Source organism: Protopterus annectens, chromosome 16.part0 (assembly GCF_019279795.1).
Source record: "Protopterus annectens isolate FY-2018-M chromosome 16.part0, PAN1.0, whole genome shotgun sequence".
NCBI lineage: Eukaryota > Metazoa > Chordata > Ceratodontiformes > Protopteridae > Protopterus > Protopterus annectens.
Genome location: NC_056750.1, coordinates 197,780,246 through 197,797,860, shown reverse-complemented (window position 1 = coordinate 197,797,860; position 17,615 = coordinate 197,780,246). Strand labels below are relative to the sequence as shown.

At 39.3% G+C, this 17,615-nt stretch overlaps 1 protein-coding gene across 1 annotated transcript in view; it reads left to right on the top strand.

The window, feature by feature from the left end:
* Positions 1-17,615, top strand: part of LOC122790866 (rho guanine nucleotide exchange factor 40-like) — a 1,619,416-nt gene that overhangs the window by 1,389,721 nt on the left and 212,080 nt on the right. Inside the window, exon 15 of the mRNA XM_044058526.1 lies at positions 14,581-14,830. Within this exon, the coding sequence (XP_043914461.1) occupies positions 14,581-14,830 (250 nt within the window). The remainder of the gene's footprint in view (positions 1-14,580; positions 14,831-17,615) is intronic.

The window sequence follows — 17,615 nt, the reverse complement described above, 5'->3', positions numbered from 1 at the left end:
CTTACAGACTGTTCCTGCATCTATCATCTGGAAAATGCTTCCAAAGCATACATTGCAGAGCTACGAGATTCAGCAACAGCTTCTTCGCTAATGTCATCAGGCTGCTGAACTCTAGTAACAACTACACTCCATGATGGCCATCTGGGTCAGTATAAACTGTAGTCGCTTGTCTCATATTGTGCTTTAACCTGGTTACCAGTCTCATCTAATACTTAGTGCAATATTCACCATGACTGTAACTTATAGGCCATCTAGAGCAGTAGCAGTGCAGTAAAATATCTCTTCTTTCAGTGCAATACATGATACAAATTCGTAAATTAACCATAAGGTCCATAGTGCAATACTCTAACGTTCACCTTGCAATACTTAAATGACTCTTTCTGTGCAAGGATCAGTACAATATCTTAACCAAGTACCTGTGCAATACTAAGTCTCATGCAAGTAAGTGTTCACTGTGAAAAGTGTTAAAAATGTGTTTCTAATTATGTGCAGTATTAGTCTGTCTGCCTGCATGTCCATGATGTAATAGCTAGGTGTTATATGTGTAAATGTCTGTGAAAATAGTCTATATATTGCCTGCACATTGAGTCCGGAGACACGTAATTTCATTCACTTTTTGCACTTGTGTGATTTCTGAATGACAATAAAGTTTACTTTGACTTTTTTGTTTTACTTGAGTTGTGTTAGAACTTCGTATAACAGTAGATGGCCTACTGATTACTGTTGCAGTATTCCTTCCTACCTTCCTTCCCCTCTACACTTAATTTTCTCCTTACACTCTCTTTTTCCCTCAGTTCCTATCCCATATGAAACACCCTAGAATAGAGAGGGCTTTCTTACTAATTCATACTACCCTCCTAGCTAACTAGTTTTCTGTCTCAGGTATCTTTAGGCCTCTGGCATTGAGATGGTCTGAGGAATTATGCTTGCATGATTATCTTTATACAACCATGGTTGTGAACGGAGGTCACACATCAGACATATGATACTGGGATGGTAAAGTGTTGGTACCCATGCCAGATGATAGTGATAACCCAGGTGTTAGGAATACTGTGTCAGTGATCAGTAGGACATCTACTGTTATGGTAAGTTCTTACACGACTATAGAGGGTACTTAACAATAGCTCTCAGTTTGAAGCCATCTGCAAACATAGTTAGCCAGATGTGTTTGTTTCTAGTCTGGTAATCAGAAAAGTAAATGCTAAAAAAAAGAAGTCCCAACACTGAACCCCGGGGGATGCCACTGATCACCTTCATACTTTCTGTTGAGGCATCTGCCACTCACACTATGTGGGTTCTGTCTTTTAGCCAGTTGGCTATCCATCTTATGACACAAGGATATATTTTTAATGCATTACGTTAATCACATTACAGCATGGGGACGGTGTCAGACACCTTGTCCACATAAGATATGCCACGTAAACAGCATGACCACTATCAACAGCATGTGCAAGTATCTTGAAGAAGTTAACCAAATTCATTAGGTAAGATCTTCCATTGACAAAGCCAAATTGCTGTGGGTCAAGTCTAATGCAATTTTTAATCATCATCATTATCTATCCCCTTTTTCTGAATTTCTAAATGCGGTCAGGGAGTTGCAATAAACTGCCATCACCTTTCTTGATTCTGTGCCACTCTCTTTCCTTCTTTAACAATTGTGCCTGACTGTCTTAGGTCTTCTCTCACACAGTCCATCTATTTCTTTGCTGGGCATCCTTCTTCCTGCCTCTCCCAAATCCTCTTTACCAAACTGTTTGCTGCTTTCCTGCACTTGTGCCAGAACAACCTTAATCGGTTCTGTTTGACCTTCTCTGAAATTGGAACTACCTTGTCTTCTGCTCTCATGTCATCATTTCTCTATCTGCTCTACAATGTGCATCCTACCACCCATCTCAGCTGCATTTCATCTCTAACTTTCTTATCTGCTTTGCCTTCACTGACCAGTTTTCTGTGGCACACAGAAGTACTAGTCACATCACTGTTTTATACACCTTACTTTTCAGCTTTTTTGTAATTCTTCTGTCACACACTAAATGTGATACGCTGAAATCCACATACAGACTTCCCTTCACCTTATCCACCTCTCGTAGATAGTGGAAATGGTTAACTTGTGTTGCTCGTCTTATACATCTGAATAAGACAATGAGGATGGGTGTTCATTTAAGTAGTTTATTGCATAGGAACAGGAACATTAAACTTAAACTAACTGACTGACTACTTCATACATGTGTGCTGTCACTCTGGCTGCTTACTCAAAATGGCACTCCTAATTGCATGTGCTCAGTATTTATATGTATGTGCCTGCTGACTGGAAAACTTCTTAAAGGTATATCACACACTCTCAGCTACATCCTATACTTCATACATGTGTGCTATCACTCTGGCTGCTTACTCAAAATGGCACTCTTGATTGCATGTGCTCAGTATTTATATGTATGTGCCTGCTGACTGGAAAACTTCTTAAAGGTATATCACACACTCTCAGGTACATCCTCCCTCTTTACTGAGCTGTCTTGCAGTGACAATGACATTTGAATAGGCATGCAAATTATACAGACAGTAATGAAGAAAACAACATTCATGTCCATGCTGGTGTGTATCTGGAACTAGGTCTGGAAATGCGACCTGATCTTGTAATGTAATACTTAAGACTGGGATTAGCAACAGGGGCAGTCACTGGGGAATGTTATGTTGTAGGACTATCAGGGAATACTCTCAGGAGCAGGGATATCTGCTGGAATGTCCTCCGGAACTGGAACATTGGACAACTTACTCTGAGAATTAGGGTCTTTATTACAGGCAAGATGCTGTAACACTGGCTCGGACACCGGTAATAAATGCTTCCAATTCCACCTAAATTCCATTCCTGTGATTCCGCAATGTATGATCTTGGCTGTTGACACAAACTTTTCACATATCCGATCGGATCAAAACCTTTTGCTGCCTGCATCCCCAATATATCCCCTTCTTGTAATGGATTGAGCAGTTTGCTGGTTTTCTTAGTAGGACTTCTGGGGCAAATGCTTTTTCAGGAGTTGAGCTTTCACTGCTTTTTTGTTCTTTGCACATGGAATCAAAAATTGCTACTGATTGGTAATGTGGTTCTAGTTTGTCTCGACATAAGTCTCTGGGCAAGGGAACCAAGATGATTATCACAAGGAGTGTTTCTGAGATTCAGGAGATTCAGAAAGCATTGGTATTGTCTCATTTTGATTTCTCTAACAGCTGTTTTGCACTTTGAACTGGACATTCAGCCAAGCTGTTTGACTGTGGGTATTCAGGACTACTTTTAATACGAACAAAGTCCAATATTTCAGAAAATCCTTTGAACTGCTGACTTGTAAACTGTGCACCATTGTCAGAAATGACTCTGTGCAGACTACCATTGACAGAAAAAAGTCTCTTCAGCTTAGTAATGACAGTAGTGGATGCTAGATTACGAAGTAGGTCAATTTCAAACCAATTTGAATAAGAGTCTACTAATACCAAGTAATGTTGACCATTCCACTCGAAGATATCAGTGGCTACTGTCGACCAAGGTAGTTCAGGAATCTGGCTTAACTGAACTGGTTCTTTTTGTTGATGCAATTTAGTACTATTACAAACAGAACAATATGAAAGTACCTTTTCTATCTTTTGACATAGAAGACCAAAATACTAGTCCTCTCACCCTTCTTTTGCTAGAATCAGTTCCTGGGTGACCACAATGCAAGATCTTGATGTACTCTTTTTGCAAGGATTGTGGAACAATCACTTTTGGACCTTTCATGATTATACCATTGTCTGACAAAATCTCATCTCCGTAAGGAAAATACTGCTGCACATCTAGTGGTAAACAAGATTGCTTTGAAGGCCATCCTCGACTGATAAAGAGGTTAAGTTTCTAGAGAATTGAATCTGAAGCTGTGTGAGTTCTAAGCTCATCAAGATGTGTGGAAGAAAATTTTCTCACTTTCGTGACTTCCAAATCAGGATTGTCATTCCCATGCTGTTCAGTGGTTTTCCTGGGCGATCGGGATAAAGTATCAGCAAGATAAGAAGTTTGCCTTTTGTGTAGACAAGCCTGAAATTTAACTTTGGCAATTTGAGTATCATGTAGTGCAGTCTAGCAGGACTTTTGTGCACTGGCTTTCTCAAAAAATAACTAAAGGTTGGTGGTCAGTCTTGATTTGAATGGGTCGGCCATAAATATAATCATGAAACTTCGAACATGCAAACACAATTGACAGTAGTTCTTTCTCAATCTGAGCATACTGTATCTCGGTTTTGGGTGAGAGTTCTCGATGCATAGGCTACTGGTCTACCCTCTTGAAGAATGACTGCACCAAGTCCAAACTTAGAAGCATCACAGAAAAGAGTTACTGGTTTGTGAAAATCATAGTATTTTAAAATAGGTGGAATAGAACTTTTCGGTTTCAGGACATCAAATGCCCTTTGGTGTTGTTCTGACCAGGGCCAGAATATATCTGTGTGTATCAGCTCTCTTAGCAGTGTTGAAAGTTGGCTCAGGTCTGAAATCAACTTGCCTAAATAGTTGATCATGCCAAGAAAACATTGTAAGGCTTGGACATTGTCTGGAGCTGGCATCTCAAGAATTGCAGTTTGCTTGCAAGGATCTGGTTGTAAGCCTGAACTGGTAAGCAAATGACCAACCTAAGTAACTTCTTGTAGCCTGAATCTACATTACTGAGGATTCAGCTTAAGATTCACTTCATGAGCTCTTTCCAGAACTTTCTTGAGGTTTCTATCATGTTTGACTTCACCATTGCCTCTTACAAGAATATCATCTACTATAATAACACATGGATAGCCAGAAAAAAATTGTTCCATCGCACGTTGAAAGACTGCACTGGCAGAATTTATTCCAAATGGCATTCTCAAACATCTGTACCTTCCAAATGGTGTACTGAATGTGGTTAGCAATGAAGAGTTTTGGTCAAGCAAAATTTGCCAGAATGAACGTTTTGCATCTAAGACAGAAAAAGCAGTGGTATTTGCCATGAGAGCAGCAACCTCCTGTACTGTAGGCATTGGATAATGAGGTCCTTTTAGAGCTTTGTTCAAATCTATTGGATCGATACATATTCTAATATCATCTGAGCGTTTTATATGAGCTACCACCATGAAAGATGCTCATTCAGTTGGTTTTTCAACTGGACAAATTACTCCTTGCTGCACCTACTTAGCCTTGACTCTGTTATGCATAGCTACTGGAGCTTTCCATGCTGGTATGATAACTGGGCTTAACTCAGGGTCTTACTTTATAGATTACATAACTGGGTGTTTGCCTAGTCTGTCTTCAAAAAGATCAGCACAGTCAGAAAAAAATAGTCTGGGTGAAATTTGAGCTGTTATCATTCAAGCTTACATGGTGGACTCGCCTATTAAATGAAAGCAGTCCCATTTTCAAACTGTCTCTGAGGCCTAATAATGACTGCACATGTCTCTTGACTATGGAAAACTGAAAGTCATAGCTGTTCCAGCAGTGTAACATGAAAGCACTACTGAGCCTTTGGTTTGAATTTCTTCACCACCTTAAGCAACAAGCTTTGCACATTTTGCCAAATCAAGCTTCTCACCAGCTTTTACTCTAGCAAACATTTCTGCTGACATAACATTGCACTTTGAACCAGTATCTACTTTGAGCTCTACAGGTCTCCCATTAATCCGAACAGTACAAAAGATTTTGTTCTTTGCCCACAAATCTACTCCATTGACTGTGTCACCAAGCACAGACACATCAGCATAAAAAATAGGCTTGCAGCTTTCTAATTGATCAACTTGCCTGTTGGAATGCTTTTTTTTAATAAAAGAATGTGGCCATTTAGATTTATAGTACTTTTTGAAATGATTCCACTTTTTACAAGAATGGCACTGCTGAAAAGCTAAACACTTTTCAATTTTGGATTCATGGTTACGATAACAATTATGAGAGTTGACTATAAGGCTAGCTACAGATTTGCTGAGTCACCCCTGTACTTCACTGAGCATGTTCTGTATTTTGATAGAAAGGCTTGGAGTTTCACTGAAGTTGCCCCAGCCTTGGGCTTGTATGTTTTAACCATGTGCTGCGTACTATCTACATTACAAGTAGAAGACGATACGCATGTGCTTTTCTCACTTGTAAGCATACTTGTGTGCTTTTCTGTAAGCTCATATATCTGACAAATCTCATTGACCTTATTTAAAGATAAATCACTGTCTCATAGCAAACTCTTTCTCACTGCATCATTAACACCACACACAAGCCTTTCTTTTATCAACTCATCTCTTAAATCACCAAATCTGCATGTTTTAGCCTTATTTCTCAAATTGGTTATATATTCTGCTAATGTTTCACTAGGCTGTTGATCTCTTATGTAAAATAAGTGCCTTTCCATTGTAATATTTGTTTGGGTGTTACATATTTATCTAAATTTACATTTTAAACAATCAGAGTCTTCCAGCGTTTCAGCCGGTACCATAATTTGGCAGTTGCCCCCTCCCCTGCAAATACAGCAGATGCATACACAAATGAACGCTCTCTTTCAATGGCTTCTGACCCAGCTAAATTAATCAGAATAAATGCCTTTGTACATGTGTCTTCGTCAGAAAAAGCAGCTTGTATGAAAATATTGTAATCTTGCTCAAACATACTCCAATTTTCTGCAGTATTGTTATCAAACACAAGTAGACTTGGTCTGCAAAATCCTTCTGCCATGCCAGCAAATTATTGTGTAAACACAGTGCAAATATGGGCCCTTGTAATTATGTACTAACATGCACACACACCAGGTACTTGTAATAACATTCAAATGCACAATAAACTTTTTGGAAGGCTGTACTTTGTGAAATAGTCTTTGAAATGGTTGTACTTTATAAAATAACTGCACTGTAATACTGCACACACTTGCCAACACTTTGCACACTTTGGATACTTTGAATAGCTTTAGTTAATGTGAAAAAGTAGTACAGAGTAAAAAAATATGGTCATTTTCCCTTTTTATACATTTTGTGTGATTTGGATTTTGTTTCAAATATTTGCATCATTATTTTGAATATTTTTATCAATATGTCATAGTTTTGGACATTTCGATTAATTAGAAATTCCTTTTGAGCATTCTGAGTGCTTTGTTTTGTATTTGTTGAGTAAAAAATCATTTAAACGAGTTTTAGTACCTGGAATTTGTTTCTGATGTGTTTGTGAGTCATTTGAGCAGTAGAGATGATCCACTCCTGTATATTCCTCCAACTTTATCTGTACTCCTCATGGTTCTGACTCTGGGTCCCTCTCTGACACCATGTTGTTTTAGAGATCCTGCTTCTGACACCATGTCACTTGTCTGGTACATCTGAATAAGACAATGAAGTTGGGTGCTTGTTTAAGTACTTTATTGCATACAAACACATCAGGATGGAAAGCAGGAACATTAAACTTAAATGAACTAACACACATGCATGCTCCCACTCTGGCTGCTGACTCAAAATGGCACTCTTGCTTACATGTTCTCAGTACTTATATGCACATGCCTGCTGACTGGAAAGCTTCTTAAAGGTATATTGCACACTCTGATCTACAGCCTGAAGCACAATTTTCCCCTTCTGTCTCAGTTTTCAGCTGCTTCTGATTTACCCCATTTACTACCATGACAACTGTCTTGTCTGTACTTAGTTGCATCCCATGAGCCTTCAGTTCTGCGTTCCATTCCTTTATTATTTGCTGAAGTTCATGTTCAGGGTTTTCTTATAATGTCAGACTGTCTGCACAGAGCAGCTTTGTTGATCTGTCCCTCCAGCCTGTTTGCTAATGTAGTCCATCACCGGTATGAATGTACTGGTTTCAGAGCTGAGCCCTGATGCACACCCACTGATCGTACTTGTGTCATTGAGTCCTTGTACATAGTCTGCACTAATTCTACCAATGTTTCCAGGATTTCAAACCATCACAGTACTGTCAAATCAGCTTTATTAGGGCCTTGTCATATGCTTCTACCAAGGCCAAGAATGTGCAGTTGGACTCTTTCCCCATCTCCAGCATTGTCTGTACTATCTCACTGCAAACATCAGGTCAGTTATGGTGCATCCTGACCTGAATCGGAATTTTTCATCTCTCATCTTGCTTTCTATTCCTCTGCATACTAATTTATCAATCACTCTCTCTAGAACTTTCATGCAGGGTAACAGAAGTTTGATACATCTGTACTACCCACAGTTGTGAACATCCATGACAGACTGTGAGTAAGAACTTCAGCAAAGGATATGGGAATGAAATGCAAAACTGAAGGCACATGGGATGAAAGTGTGTACAGGTAAAGCAGCTGTAATGACAGCAAATGGGGAAAATCAGAAAAAGCTGAGAAATGAGATAGAAGGGAAAATAGTGGAGCAAGTTAACAGCTTTAAGTATCTGGGAGGGGTGGTTAAAGAGAAGGGAAGTCTGAATGAGGAAGTAAAAGCTAGAATTAGAAGGACTGCGGCCAACTGGTATGCTGTTGTCAGGGGAAGTGCATGTAGAATGCTGAAAAGTAAGGTGTACAAAATAGCAGAGTGACCAGTATTACTGTATGTTACAGAAACCTGGGCAATAAAGACAGAGCAGTTGAGGAGGTTAGAGGTGATAGAGAGGAAGTGCCTAACACAGGTGGTAGGATGCACACTGTAGGACAGACAAAAAAATTAGGACATTAGAACAGAAGCCAAAATAGCTCCAACTGCAGAGAAAGTCAAAGAGAACAGATTACAGTGGTTCGGGCACATGTGCAAAAAAGCTGAAGACAATCTGGTGAAGAAGATTTGGAACAGACAGGAAGAAGGCAAGAGGAAACAAGGGCATCCAGCAAAGAAATGGATAGATTGTTTGAGAGAAGACCTGCAACAGTAAGGCATGAGTGCCGAAGAAGGTAGGAGAGAGGAATTGAATAGAGAGAGATGGCAACAGATGACAGGGTACCTCAATCACATGTAGAAAATGAAAAAAAGTGGGTTGATGATAATTATGACTGATTGAAGGATGTGTTCCAAATGCAAGAGAGACTCAAGATTGGTCTATTTATTGTTTGAATTTTGATATCAGAGTTTATAAGGCCAGTTATACTAAGTTCCATTACTTTGCAAATTAGATTCTTCAGTCTGATGGGTCTATAATTCCCAGGATCTGTTATAGGGCAACCTTTATGGAGTGGCATTGCCACTCTGGTACACCAAATTTCAGAGACAAAATTTGTTTCTAAACTTAGATTAAACAGTTTAAAGATTAGTTTTGTTAGTGAATGCTTAATACTGCCTATTAAGCATCCAGGTATATTGTCAGGCTCCATGGAAGAAGTATTTTTAGCCATAGAAAGCGCTTTCATTACATGGTCCTTTATGATAAAAGGGTGTTTAAGAGATTCAGGGATATGTAGACTTTGGAAAGAAGTCTCTGGGGTTACAGTTAGTATTGAATTTGTTTGCTAGAAGTTAGCACTATTTACTTGGTCCAAATAGATGATGTAATTTTGAATAAGTTCAAACCAATGTTGCATATTCTTTCTTAGTTTTCTAAAACATCTAAAAAGGATTTATGATTGTGCTTAGCATCAGATAGTCACCTACATTTGTGGTCTGCTTTAGAAGATCTAATAATATTTTTTAAGTTTTACTACTATTTCTGATACTATCCACAATATGAATGGTTTTAGATTTGCCATATAATTTAAAGATTTTTTTTTATTTTATTTATGTTTGAAGACCAACAAGCAGGTTTGCTTTTGACTTTCTGATTATATATTTTTTTCTGGATGAGACTTCCATCTCTATGCATTTATCTACATGTGTGTAGAAAACTCCTTTGTGAAGCTACCCGCTTTGTCAGCTTCAGAAATGATGCTTCTGTGAATGAATTGTGAAACCTCATCATAGAATTTTAGTACACTTGAACTTCTTAAATTCCTAGATATGTGATGCAATGTCTTTGGAAAAGATGAAGGTTAAAGTCACTAGTTTATGATCTGGCTTAACTGGGGAAGGAGATACCAGGGGAATAGTGCATGAAGTGACTATATTTCTGTGAACCAGATCAAGAATATTTCATGTTGTAGAGGGTTTGTCAAGCTGTCTAATCCAAGGATTTTTTTTATTAAATCTAAGAAATTCTGTGCAGGCAGTATTGATGCTCCCATTTACTGAGTGGTAGTTAAAGTCTCCCAATATAATCAAGCATTTGATAATAAAGAGTTCATTAAGTATATTTAGGAATCTTACGTAATTAGCAATGGACAGAGAGAGTATCCTGTTGCAGACTATTAAATTGATAGTTTGTCCTGTTTAGAATGATTTGGAGTTCTATCAGTTCTACTTATGGGTCTCTGGAAAACTGCCTGGAGGTGATATGGCCCTTAGCAAATATGGAGACCCCACTACAGTTGCCATCAGGTGTAATGGTATGGTAACTACAAAACGCAGATATTGAAGAAGTGCTTTCTTCACATTTAAACGAAGTCCCACTAATTATATAAATATGGATATGATCCAAATATAGAAGAGCCTCAAGGTCAGGTAATTTGTGTTTGACACTTTTGGCATTGAGCAGAGCCAGTGTTATATGATCCAGTTTTGAGTATGATAGGTTTGTTACACTGGAATGTCCATTACATGGACTCTGCCTAAAAAAGGCACTACGGGGACAGTAACGGCATTAGCAAGTATCCAGAAGCCATGCAACGAGAGGGAAGCAGTTTGGACTGTCAAGCATCTCCTTCCATGCTGACACATGCTGGATTCCCCTGGAGTGACACTATTTAACCAATTTTTAAAACAGTTATCTTTTCTTTATAATTAGGTACCATACTTGAAGAAGGAAGGACTCCACTAAAGACTGTGTTCCATGCATGGAGAGTTCTGACATGTCTTTCTCCATGTCCCTCAGGGTTTTATGTCCCAAGTAATTCACTCCCACATGCACCATAATCACCATGTCATTGTCATATTTGTCAGGGGAAAGGCTCTTTAGGCAACTCACTGTTACCCTACCTTTATCCAGCCTAGTGAAGGAGGCTTATGTGTCCCTTACTATAGAGACACTTGTCACTAAATCATGTTTTATTGATTCTGTGGTTTGAAATAACAGATTTGAAGTGATTTGACTCTCTGTGATTTTTTGCTGTAGGTATACAATAAGGAAATAGGACATTGGATTTATGCTGACATTGTTTTCCCTAGATCTAGAAGGCTTTGCTAAAGATTTTTTTACAACCTCAGAGTAAACCATTTTAACATATTTAGTTTTGATAGGATTGTAATGGAAGTGTGTGCTACTGCAGTCCATATATTTTGGTGACAGAAAAGCCTCCAGATTAGTTAAATACTTGCACATCTCACAGACAAAATTATTTGTGTTGAGCAGAGTTTATCTGCAAGAGTAAGGCAGTTACCAAGTATTAAGATGCTGGCAAGAGAAGAGAAACGATCAAAAACAAGTTGGATCCCCAGCTGACCCTGGAATGTTCAGGAATTACTCTAAGGCTAACTTCCTACTAATAAGTGATAACCTGGCAAACTTTCAAGCCCCCATAAACCTTAAGAACACCGCTGCCTAAGTGGAATGGTTCACAGAAACTCTATACAAGTATGTTAATAGCTGTAGCCACCAGGAATAATTACAGAACTAACTCAAAAAAAAACAAGCCACCCTGGTGGAATCAGAACATCAATAAGCTGTATAACAGAAGGATGAACATCATGGCAAAAATTAGGAGGTGCAGCACACAGCAAGATAAACAACAAGGGCTTTGTTACCTATGTCTGCAACCTCAAAGGCAATACTCAATTCCGTGCAAAACGCATTGTTAATGGAGCCACCTATACTGATCCAGAAAATATAACAAACTTACTGGCAGGCAAATTCAGCTCTGACTTTTCCCCTCTCTTCCCCTCGACCTCCCCTCAAGAAATACCTTCAAATATAACTCTCCCTACTATCACTAGGGAACAAGGACCAAATAATATCCCAAGATGCCTTCTAAACAGCATGAAACATGACCTATCAGGCCCTTTGGAAATGTTATTTAACTGTAGCTTCCAAATAGGTTTCATGAATGAAGAACAGTAACAGTCATCCCTCTGTACAAAGGTGTGCCATCTGCATACCATGGAAACTACAGTTCCGTAAGCTTCACTAGTTTCATATGCAAATCCATGGAAACATTTTTATGGAAATGATCAATAATGACACAGGAAAGCTCCAAACACTGGACTCAACCCAGTTTGGTTTCATCAAGGGTAAGTCATACCTAGTCAACCTAGTGGACTTCTTTGAGAAGGTCACCAAAGCAATAGATGAGAGGAGATTGGTTCACGCTGCTTACATTGACCTGGCCAAGGCATTTGACACAATACCCCACTCAGGTATTGTTGATAAACTCAAGAGGTTAGGTATAAACCCTTATGTTACCCTGTGGAAAGCCATCTGGCTCACAGACAGGACCCAGGAAGTTAGACATGGAGAGTCCACCACTACAAAAATGACAGTCACAAGAGGAGTCCCTCAGGGATCAGTCCTGGGACTGTTCCATTTTGGCATTTGCTTCCCTAAAGTCAAAGCCAATGTCAAAGGTCCCTAGATAACTAAATTTGCAGATGATTACAAGTTAGAAGCAGTTATAGAATCCCCCACCTACACTAATGGTCTCCAAGAAGGGCTGACACAAACAAATAACTTGTGTCATAGTTTTGAACTAAAATTAAATGCCAACAAATGCATATTAGTATCCTTCAGGAAGTCATTCACCTCTAGTAACTATCATGTGGACAACACACTCCTAAGAGTCAACCCAGTAGTCAGGGACTTGGGGACACACATAGACAGTAATCTAGCCTTTGACCATCATGTGTCTACAGTAGTGAGCAAATCATTCTATGTTGTGCAACTTATAAACAAAGGTATGGCACCTAGGTCCAAGGAGATCATTATTCCTCTATATTCAGCTTTCATCAGACATGTCATTGAGTATAATGCTCACTTTGGTATGTACTTAACCAGGCACATCCAACAGCTGGAACATTCACAGAGGTTCTTCACTAAAAGAATACAGAGTGTGGGTAGCATGTCCTATGCAGACCACTTCATAACCTTATATCTGTATTCTGTCTTCTACAGGCTGTTAAGGGGAGATCTATGCCTGGCATACAAGGCATTGTCAGACTCCACCCTGATGGACCTCCTACATAGCTACAAAACAAACAGCAAGACGGGGGCTGGCTTAATGATTAAGGTGTTTACCTCATAGACACAATGTATAGGGTTTGATTCTTAGCTTTGGGAAAACAGGCTAGGTTTAAAATGGCTAAGAAGGGTAGCTAGCCTAGTTCTCACCTCTAAGTAAACAAGTAAATTCACGTATAAGTAACCCATACTAAAGACTTAAATCTTGCCTACAATATAAATGGGATCTGCTGGAAAGATCAGTATGTATCCCAGAGACTACCCCACCTCTGGAACAGGCTTCCCATCCATGTGAAGCAGAGCTGCACCCTAACCCAATTCAAGTGTAACTTGGACAGTTATATTGGGAACAGGAAGTTCATCCCTTGTTTGGCACCTATGTCTCTAATGGACACAGGCAGACTGTAAATGATTCATCTCCCAGGCCTTTGTTTGTAAATAAATCTCCCAAGCCCCTGTTTACATTTATCAGGGGTACTATACCTATTCAGGGATTTGGGATGCATGGCTAGGCTTAAAAAGGCCCTAGTAGTCATTAGCCTAATACACACCTATGAACCTATAGGATGACTTTCCATTTTTGTCCAGTGATTCAGGCAACTTTCTTAACAAATACACAAAATAAATTGTATGTAGCTGTATGAGAAAATTTATGGAGGATATAACTAAGTGGATTATCTTATAAAGGGATACACTGACTAAATAGCGTAAATGCTACAAATGTAGCAAGCTGTTGTTATAGTTTAAAAGAAGAGTTTTTTTTCTTTTCCTTGAAGAAAATTATTTGTTTTAGACTTATCTGTCCAGTTGCGTTTACTGTTTTATTTATTGTTATGTTCTTTGTCTAACAAGAACATCCAATAATAAAAGATGATTGCTTAGCTTACATGACCAGGGATGGCCTTTGGTCAACTGGTGCTCTAGGCAAAAGGTCTCCGCAGCTCCCCCACACCACCTGGTGCCCCCATCCTGGTCTACCTATTCCATCCAGATTACTAGAAAAGTGCCCCTGCTAGAGTGGCAACCTAGGCAGCCGCCAAGTTGGCCTATGGGTAAGGCCGGCTATGTGATCAACATGTCTCTGGTTTAAGAAAAATATTTGCTCTTCTTAGCTCCCTTCTCTTGTCATAATTGCTGCATCATTTTATAGCAATACTCAAACAGCATTAACAGTCAACAAGGCAAGGGCAGGGCCCGTACTACTCTGGATAAGTTGCATAGCATTGTTTATTAATATAATGGAGCTGCTTGAGCTACATTCCTGTTATTCACCACATATGTTCCACCCGTAACAGTAATGAGATTTTTTTGTTCAAAGTTGGAGTTTATTGTGTGAAATTGTAACAGACATGACCATTATTAGGTAGGAGTACTTATATGCTTATTTTTTCACTTCATAGTAATCTACAGCTGTTGGCGGCAGAGCTGGTGAAACGTGAGAAGGAGTACGTACACTCGCTGTCCTACGTTACTAAGAATTACTTTGGCGAAATGGACCACCAAGATGCCCCACAAGCCCTACGGGGGAAACGCAGTGTGGTATTTGGAAACATTGAGAAGCTTTATGCATTCCACAGTCATTACTTCTTTAAGGAGCTTGAAATGTGCATAAGCCGTCCTTTTGCAACTGGCTTATGCTTTTTACGATATGTAAGTATCTTAGAATTTCTGAATGAGGGAGAGGGTGGTGCAGAAAGAAACTTACAAGTGAATGTAAATGTGCTGCAAAACAGGTGCTCTATCCTACAAAATGGGGTGGAATTATAGAAAAATACAATCAACAGGATTATGAAGGCACACTTTCTGTGATACACACAAACCTCTCAACCTTATTTAATTAAAAATCATAGCATCGACCTTTAAAATCATAGCAAAGCATCAGAAACAGGAACACTGTCTTATTTCTTAGAATATAAGGTCTTCATATCCTAGACCCATATAGTTATTTTAAGAAAAGCTTGCATAGGCTTATTTTTGGTTATTTAATAATATTCGTGACCTTAGGCAGTTGCAGATGGAGAAAAAAATCATGAAAATTAAGGGGAGCAAAGCTAAATCTGAGGGAAAAAGCATAGAACTTTACTTAAAATTGTAACAGTTGAGAAGTATTGAGATACACAAGAAATATAAACCAAGCAGATCTGCAAAGGAAGATATCCTGATTCCTTCTTGAGATCCGTTCGGAAGTAGTTCTATGCTAAAGACAGACGGAGCTGTTTTGGTTATGGGTGCATTACTTAACAGCAATTAAAAATTCACTGAGAATACTAGCTGTGAATTTTGCCATTATAACTGCAAATCAAATGATGTTCAAATACTCCTGCCAATGCAAAGTAATTTGATCTGCTTTTATGAACAGTAATATCATTTGGAGTTAAGTCTCTAGTTATATCCCAAGCAATTGAATTTCAGGGTATTTGTTTTTTGTGTTCAGATATTTTTAAACCTAGTTTTGTAATATTGTTAACTGCTGCAAAGAGACAAAAGGTGAAGTAGTTTCAATCTACATTAGCAACAAGCGTAACTCTAGGTTGGTTAAACAGGACGATGCCCTTGAATTTATCGATATACAAATCACCATAGACAAAGTCCCATACTATATCCTTGCAAGGTGTAGGTCACCCTCTATGTCCCCAAATTCCCATAGCTCATACCTAAACCTACTAGAGCCACTCACTTTTAAACCGAATACTTTATTTATGGGAGACTTTAACTACCCCCTATAGACTGGGAAACAATCACTGCCTCATAGTCTCGGGCACAATTCCTGGACTTTATTAACACAAATACCATTGAGCAGATATTGCACACCCACCAATACTAGACCTGGCACTCAACAGTGTGGGAGAATGCAGAACCAACCCCATGTCATGTCCTCATTAGTGAGGTCGGACCACCAAGCTTTCTCCTTCAAAATAAAACTCAACTTGGTAATCTCAGTGAACCCTGTAACAGTTAGGAACTATTCCAAAGCAAACTACATCCTATTAAGCAATAGTTTTTCAAAATTCAGTGTCTCTCCCAACCTCGAGTTTACAGAAACCTATGCAGAATTGTTCACAAAGACCCTATACAACCATATAAATGGCTGTACAGAGCCTGCTGTACCTACTAGAAGTAAGTCCAAAACAAACTCTAAAAACAAACCACACTTGTGGAATCCTAACCTTAATAGGGTATATAACAAAAGGAAAAACAGTCATGGCTAAAATCAGGAAGAGCAACTCTCATAATGATAGTAACTCTCTAATTAAACTAAACAGGAAATTAAGAGGACTAATTAAGTCTAACAAGGTAAATTATGAGATCAAAATAGACTCACAGACTAAAGACAACCACAAGGCCTTCTACAGCTATATCTGAAACCTCAAATGCAGCACACAGCTGTGTGCCAAACTGATGGTCAATGATGCCACTTTCATTGAGCACAGCAACATAGTGAATTTGCTCGCTGATAAATTCAGCTCAAACTTCACCCTCCACTCCCCCAACCCCCCCCCCCATCTTCCCACATGATATACCATCTAACATAACTCCCCCAACTATTAACAGGGAGCAGATCCTGGCAGTGCTTTCTAAGGCTAGAAACACACTCTAAATGCGCCCGAACAATATCCTGGGATGCTTTTTAAGCAGCTTGAAACATGACCTCTCAGGACTACTTGAGTCACTTTGCAGCTGTAGCCTTAAAGCAGACTTTGTACCATGAGAATGGAGGACTGCAGTGCTTATCCCACTTCACAAGGGTGGACCATCAGTCAAACCAGGAAACTACAGGCCTATCAGTCTGACTGATATAATATGCCAAACCATGAAATGAATCCCAGTGGAAATGATCAACAGAGACTTAGGCAACATTCAGACACTGGGAATAACCCAGTCTGGCATCCTTCCCTTCTAAACCAGGAGGACTGCTCTGAGAAGGTCACTAAGGTTCATAGGTAGGTACTAGGCTATTGGCCCTAGGGCTTATATAAGCCTAGCCAAAAAGGTACCCTGGCTTTCGCCACCCAAGAAAATTATTTTCCTGTGCCCCTGTCAAGCAGAGCCACAGAAGTGATCCCCGGGTGAATTTCCTGTTTCCCATCCAATCATATAGGTTCATATCCAATCATATAGAAAATGATGCATACTCACTACCTCAACCTGGCTCATCAAACTGGGCATAAGTCCTGGAATAATTCACTGGATTTCCAGCTGGCTCACAGACAGGAACCATGAAGTCAGGACTGGTGAGTCCCTCTCCACGAAGACACTGGTCACCAGCAGGGTACCTCAGGGCTCTGTGTTGGAACTGCTTCTGTTTGGCAGGTTAATGTTAAGGGCCTTTGGCTGACCAGGTTCACAGATGACTGCAAATTGGGAGCTATTATAGATTCCCCCATGACACAAACATCTTACATGTGGGTCTAATGTAGACAAATGACTGGTGTCA